General features: G+C 39.7%; 1 protein-coding gene and 1 pseudogene across 1 annotated transcript; both read left to right on the plus strand.

The window, feature by feature from the left end:
• The first annotated feature begins 1671 nt into the window (after positions 1-1671).
• On the plus strand, positions 1672-2370 carry LOC149182755 (serine/threonine-protein kinase TIO pseudogene; annotated as a pseudogene).
• A 2478-nt stretch (positions 2371-4848) lies between these two features.
• LOC149182756 (uncharacterized) lies at positions 4849-7425 on the plus strand. Its single transcript, XM_089414663.1, has one exon. The coding sequence runs from the start codon at positions 4849-4851 to the stop codon at positions 7423-7425; it is 2577 nt and encodes an 858-aa protein (XP_089270789.1).
• Positions 7426-7625: the final 200 nt, after the last annotated feature.

Here is a 7625-nt window from a genome sequence, read left to right on the forward strand (position 1 = left end):
TCTCATGAAACGCAGCATGAAGATCAGCAGGGGTTTATTTGTGAAAACCGTGTTTCATCCCTTGATATGAATGAAGAGATGCAGCAGTATTCTGAAGATGAAATTGATTGCAAACAGCAAGAAGAAGTACTGGAAGATAGCTTTTACGACCCTCAGGCAGAGGATAAGCTTGTTCAATTTTGTAATTCCTTGCAGCAGCTTACTTCAAATAATAATCATAATAGTGAGGAAAATTACATTGTTTGTGAGCATCATTCAGAAAGGCAGTTGGATAGCATATCAAATAAATTTGGTGTGGCCGAGGATAAGTTGTTTGAAGATATAGAATGTTATGAGAATCAGCAAACTAACCATGTGTTTTTTGACCCTATAGCTGAATACATGGAAAAGATTTACTGTTCAGGATTCCAGTTATATTTTCATGTTGAAGAACAGTTACACCTCATGCTGCCTTGGTTACTTCAGTATCTGGTTTATTTTTGTTTCAAGCACAGCCAAAGGACTCAAATGTCAGATAAAACAGAGGATTGGCTACATTGGAAATTTCATATTGATTGAGCAGAAAGAAGTTGAAATTGTTAGGGTAGGTAGGTAGGTAAATGCAAATAAGCTCAAGGTCAACTGAGCATTTTTCAGTAGATGTAGTTTTCTTTTTCCTAACAGTGATCATCCAGCTAAAGCCCGAGGTGAAGGCCCAAGAAGCTGAAAGAGGATGTTGTCAAATAAGTTTTATAAGGCACTGGACCTGCGAGTTCTTAGTGTACCACAAGGGCACACTATCCCAAGTGGAGCCACTGTTATCACTGAAAATTCTGTTGCCAAAATTTTTTAGCCTAGCTTAAGGACAAGGTGTTTTCGCAGCGCATGAATCCTTTTTAGCAGTTTCGCAGCGCTACCTGTTTAGGTGATTTCGTAGCGTGCTACGAAATTGGGGATTTGTTCGAGTTTTCAGTGGAGACCCAAAATCCTAGCATGCCTATTGAACAGAGTTCTGAAAGAGGGAGTTAGAAACACTGAAAAGGCGCTTGGAAGAAGTGGCGGTGTTTATGTTCCTCCTTTCAAGCTGGCGCAAATGATGAAAGGATTTATAAGATAAAAGCAGCTTGGAATATCAGCGTATGTCTTGGGATGCTCTTTGTAAAAATATCATGGGCTTGTAAAAAGTGAACGCATCAAACATTAAAAGCATTATTTCAGCTTAGATGCCTTTCCACTAGCTGGCAGAAGCATTACAGCACAGTTGTCTGAGTTTGACATTATAGCAAAACAAGTGGAAGCAGGGGAAGGCTGGTTCTCTAAGTTGCATTGTATGTGGCAGAGTTCAAAGGGCTATGGATCTTCTCAAAATGGTACACGCAGCAAGGAACCTGTTAGTATTGAGTTACGGGAGACTGACAAGCTTATCAAGGAGGTGGAAAGGGTTTTTAGAGGTGATCATCTTGATCCTACCAATGTAGAGAAAGCTAAGGCGGCACTAAAATAGCATGAGCAATCTCTTTTTGAGGCAATTGCATGCCTTGGTGATGCATCCGATGAAGAAGATGGTCGGATGCTTCATCCTCATTCTTCCCATATATACATTAGCCAAGAATGCACAGCTGTGATTGTTGGTGGAGGATACTTTGGCATTGAACTGGCTGCGGTTTTAAACACTAACAAGTATAAGGTTAAATGGTTTACCCTGAGTCGTGGTGCATGCCTCGTCTTTTCACTACTGATATAGCTGCTTTCTATGAGGGCATAAATGTTAGTAGAATTTCCCCTGTAACTTTTGAAAAGAAGGCAGATGGTGTAGGATTGCCTCTGTCGCTTCGAATGTTGAAGCGGAAGCAAAATAAGGAAAGGGGTGTTAGTCCCAAACAAGAAGGGTTCAAAAATAGCTTGGCAGAAGCGGTGGGGCATACTGTATGTAGCTGCTGAATATGCTGTAGATTTACTGATGGCTAGGTTTGCATTCCGATCTGATCCTACGCACCCTCCGGATCACCGAACGGGGCCACTCATTCTCTGTTCATTCGACGAAGGTCTCTTACTACTGCAAGGAACTTATCTCTGCCATTTTCAATAATTTGTAAGATGGGCGTGGAAAATTATCATGTTGTAGAGTTAGTTGGTGAAGGTTCTTTTGGAAAGGTGTTCAAAGGCAGGCGCAAGTACACAGGGCAGACAGTTGCTATGAAGTTTATCTTAAAGCATGGAAAGAGTGAAAAAGACATTGACAATCTGAGGCAGGAAATTGAGATATTACGACAGCTGAAGCATGAAAATACCATAGAGATGCTAGATGCATTTGAAAGTCCACAGGAGTTTTGTGTTGTCACAGAATTTGCACAGGGTGAACTATTGGAGATTCTTGAAGATGACAAATGACTTCCTGAAGCACAAGTTCAGGCTATTGCTAAGCAACTGGCGCGTGCACTTCATTATCTCCATTCTCATCGTATTATACATCGTGATATGAAGCCTCAAAATATTCTTATTGGTGCTGGAGGTGTTGTCAAGCTTTGCGACTTTGGATTTGCAAGAGCTATGTCTTGCAATACAATGGTGCTTCGTTCAATCAAAGGGACCCCGCTTTTTATGGTGCTTCGAATGACCGAGAGTGGACTGTTGAGCTTGTGGATGAGGCAGCACGTACCCTGAGATACATGAACAAATGCAAGGACAAAGGACGAGACAAAGATAAAAAATATATAAAAAGGGCATCGATTTTGTGTGCTTCAGTTCTCAATAATCATGTTAGGCCTAAGCTTGAGGTGATCATTGATGAGGAAAAGAAGGTAACCCACTCTAGCCTTATGAAGGATACAGAGAATGTGATTCTGAATCCCAGCATAGCAAAGGTGAAACTGAAGAATGGCAACAGCAGCTATTCAATTTTGTGAGGAGTTTAGAGGAAGACTGTGTTTTTTTTTAAATCACACAGCAGTTTCGTAGCGCGCTACGAAACTGCTGTAGGTGGTGATTTTAAATGCAGAGCAGCTATTTTGATAATATGAACGGGAATTTTGAAAGAGAGACACATGTTCAATCAATGAAGCCTCCAGCACATCTGAAATATGGTGATGCTCATAAATTTTGGGGTATTAAAGAGCTGGGAACATGTTGCTTAACTTTCGAAGGATGGTGGGAGACAAGGACCGGAAAAATAGGGGTTTGTTCTTATGATGAATGAACCATCAGCGCATTCAGTATCCAATGCTAACCTTGTTCATTGCATCCACTTCTCAGTTATCTCGGCCAAACGAAGAGGAAGCCAAGTGTCAAAGCTGCAAGGAGGAATCATGTTACGAGGAGGATAGAATTAGAGTTTTAGTTTAGTTGGGACTCTTTGTAATTACAGCTCAGCACTTAATGTATTTAATTAGTTAGTTAAAAGTTAGTAGGTGTCATTAGTGGCAGTCATCGAGCTCCCCTCATGCTGGAGGAGGTAGCTCTAAGTAGTTAGAAGTAGGTGTCTATATATAGCTGAAACCTCTATGTAATGGGGGTTGGATGTTTTTGAGAAACAGAGTTTATTTTGGCTTATGTAAGAACTTGTTTTCAGTAATACAAATGACTGCTTTTTCTTCTCAGGATTCATACATTGTTTCAGATGCTCAAGATATATGTGGTTTTGTTTTATCCTTTATGTTTTACAGCTTTATAGATACACAATCACTCAGAATTCACTCTGCTGCTCTGATTTCCTGTGTGTATTTGTAAGTTGAGGTTTATTTGAGAGGTGTCTTGAGTGCTTAAACATTACATGCCCTGACTTCTATGAATGAGTGGTTTTATAGTTTGCTGAAATGATGATTAACTCCATGAGCCCAATGGAAATCTTTGTGAGGTCTGTCCAGCCAATTTATATGTTAAATTTACTTTGCAAGAGTTAGCCATCTCATCAATATTTAAAATCAATAACCCTTTGAGAGAGCCCTCTCAGGCTAAGGAGGCTAAGCCTTAGTCAAAAGTCTGGTTTGAAATAGTTACACAAAGTCTGACTGATTAGCAGCCTTCAGTGCTTGATTTTGTGATAACAGTAACATTGTAATTATACCATTTAAAGCAAGCAATCAATCGTGCAAGCAATTGATTGCATAAGGCAAGGGAAAGAGCGACCTAGATTAAATTTCCCAACCTTGCAGTGTTAATATCTCTTTCGATAGTCATGAAGTCACTTAAAAATGGCAGAATATGAAAAGAAGAGCATCCAGAAGAGAACTTCAAGCCATCCAAGAGCAATTAGAGAAGTGGACAAACTCTTCAGATTATAATTTTCTATCCTTCGAAAAGAGACGTCTTTTCAAGAATCTCTAGAAAAGAAAACTGCAATATCTGAAAAAAGAAGAAATATTTTGGCGCCTGAAAAGCAGAGCCTTATGGATGAAAGAAGGCGATAAAAATTCAAAGTTCTTCCAGAGGTATGCGAATGCAAGAAGACTTAAAAATGCTATATGGAAAATTAAAGACGAGAATGGTGCATGTCTCGTCTCTCAACAAGATATTGCAAAGCAAGCTGTAACTCATTTCAGGAACCAATATCGAAGGATGGATCATAGAAGTTTTCAGGATATTTTGTGGGGCATCGAAGCTTACTTGGTGATGTTTAATGAAGAAGAGAACGACCAGCTTTTCCAGCCTATATCAGAGGAAGAATTATTGATGGCAATGAAATCTTTCAGTAGGGACAAGAGCCCCGGACCAGACAGCTGGTCTATAGAATTTTATATACACTTTTATGATCATATCAAGGACGATTTACTAAAAATGCTAGAAGAGATCAGAATAAAGGGGAAAATCAGCAGGCAGATGAGCTCGACATATATAGCCCTCATTCCCCAAAAAAAGGAAGCTTAGACTTTTATGGACTATCGGCCTATCTCTTTATGTAATACCACCTTCAAAATAACTTCAAAGATCATAGCAGAAAGACTGAAAGGAGTATTATCAGAATCAATTTCAAAAGAACAGTATGGTTTTATCAAAGGCCGAAGTATCCATGACGTGGTGGCAGTTACTCATGAGGCTTTATTTTCTATTCACTCTAAGAAAAGTGAAGTGGTCTTACTTAAAGTAGATCTGAGAAAGGCTTACAATTGTATTGATTGGGCATATATCAGATGTTTGTTGGCTAGAATTGGGCTGAAGAGCAACATGATCAACTGGATCATGACTTGTGTTGATCCTGTGGGTTACGCTATCATCATAAACGAATCTCCTACTCCTTTCTTCAGTGCTGAGAGGGGGCTACGCCAAGGATGTTCCTTGTCCCCATTATTATTTATTCTGGCCATTGACTCTCTCAGTTTACACATCCATAAGGCAGTTGAAGAGAAAGCATGGCGCCCACTTAGAATTTGCAGGAACATATCTCTGTCTCATAACTTATTTGTAGACGACATATTATTATTTGCCATGTTTTGCAAGTCTACTTGGATGCACTTTCATATGATATTGGATAAATTTCAAAGGGCTACGGGACTTCAGGTAAATCTGGATAAATCATCTATATTTCATTCTGATCTCAAGCTGGAAGATGTAATTTGGCTATCTGAGCTTTTTGGTATAAAATCTTATCATATCAGCAGTGGCATTAAATATCTGGGTTTCCGAATCAAGGCGAATGGCTATACAAGAGCCGATTGGTCCTGGTTGGTGGACAGATTCTATAGGAGAATCTCAGGATGGGAATATCGTTGTCTTTCATTGGCTGGGAGAGTTATTTTAGTGCAATCCATTCTGAATCAACTCTCTGTTTATTGGGCACACCTTTATCATCTTCCTGCGAGTATTATCAACAACTTGAACAGTCTTTCCGCTAATTTCATATGGGGAGGGCATGCTGAGAAGCGTAAATTTCATCTTTCAAAATTGTCTGGCATCTCTCTTCCTAAGGCGATGGGCGACTGGGGTTTATTAAGCTTAAGAATTTTTGGTAGAGCTCTCCTGTGCAAATCCTTCTGGAGAGCTATACAAGGAGGCGGCCCGTGGAGTCAGCTGATCAGATCGAAATATCTAGCAAATAAGAATTTCCACAGCTGGTATCAGAGAGACTCTATTGGCGCAGCATATGGATCTCCCATATGGCGCAACTTTCGCAAAATAGAAGCTATCTGTCTGGAGCACCTGATATGGCGTTTTCAAAAGGGGAACAACATCATTATTGGCAAAGATATTTTCATATGCGGGTCAGATGTTATTGATATCCCGGTTTCTCTTCTTCAGCATTTCCATAGACGTGGAATCTTTTATTGGGACAAATTGATAGCTGACTGGGACGGCCCTATTCCGCGCTGGAAAGATGCATCTGTATTGAATATTCCCAAAGAGTATGCGCAGCAGTGGCAGAGCATTAAACAGAGGTTGCAGAATGGGGGTCTCACCAGATCAAGAGAATCGGATTATTTATCCTGGAACATCCAAAATGAGGAGGATAATATATCTGTAAAAGGAATATATCAGAAATTGATAGGACAACACTCTGCTCGATCCCCAATTTTTCCTCTTACCTTCTGGAAAGATAGCTGTCCTCCGAAGATGATCCTCTTCTCTTGGCTCACATTTCACAATCGGAATCTGACCTGGGAAAACTTACTGAAGAGGGGATGGAATGGACCTAACATATGTTCATTATGCAGAGAAGACGAGGAATCAAACCTTCATATTTTTCTCAAGTGCAAGCAATCACATCTCATTTGGCTGGAAATAGAAAGAGTCTATGGTTTCAATCTAGATATGCAAATTTCGATCCAGGATTGGTTCATAGAATGTAGCAAGAGAAAAATCCTCTGGCGAAGAATATGCATCATAACCATGTGGTTTATCTGGAAATGGCGCAACAACTGTATCTTTAACAACTCTCACTTCTCTTCTGCTAAAGTTTTTGATTTAATCTCTGCTCATTTAGAATCGCTCCCACAGAAGTATAATAAGATCTTACATAAAACCCCAGCCGGATCTTTGCCTGCTCATCTTCATCTACCGACAGCTTTTTTCGACGGGGCAGCTCAGAAGGGCCAATGCGGATGCAGATTTCACATAATGATATCTGAAAAATCTCATTTCTATGCATTCTGGCACGGTGGACAGGGTTCAAACAATCTGGCTGAAGCCATTGCCCTCTCAGGTCTTTTAAAATTTTGTATTTTCCTAGATATTCAGAAGGTGGCAATCTTTGGTGATTCCAAGCTATGGGTAGATTCAATTAACAGGAAAAATTCCATTTCAGCCCAGCATCTGACTGGATGGAGAGACAGGATACACTTCTATTGGACCTGTATGGAGAAATGCTCTATTCAGCACATCAGTAGGGACAAAAACTCTACAGCTGACGCACTTTCAAAAAAGGGTCTCTTATCCTCTTCTGGTTTATGGCATCTTGAGATAGTTACAGATGATGTCACTTATCAGATCAAGGACTTTGCCTTACCAGATTTTTAAATGATCCTACTTGCAAGATAGTCAACATATTCAGAGCCTCTTGTATACAGATATTATAAGTTTGGTTTCATAGACTTTATGTTATTTCTCTATAGAACATAGGTATTTTTGCTCTTTTGGAATACAGACCTGATCTGTCAATGTATCTCAATTACTTTATATTCCTCATATAATATATATAGTTTTTTTTCCTCTAAAAA

Source organism: Pinus tabuliformis, chromosome 3_2, assembly GCF_031772625.1.
Source record: "Pinus tabuliformis cultivar Carrire ecotype Pingquan chromosome 3_2, CPIR1, whole genome shotgun sequence".
Lineage (NCBI taxonomy): Eukaryota > Viridiplantae > Streptophyta > Pinopsida > Pinales > Pinaceae > Pinus > Pinus tabuliformis.

Bases quoted from the DNA above. Each gene is read 5' to 3' on its own strand.
- LOC149182756 (XM_089414663.1), top strand. From the start codon at position 4,849: ATGGACTATCGGCCTATCTCTTTATGTAATACCACCTTCAAAATAACT.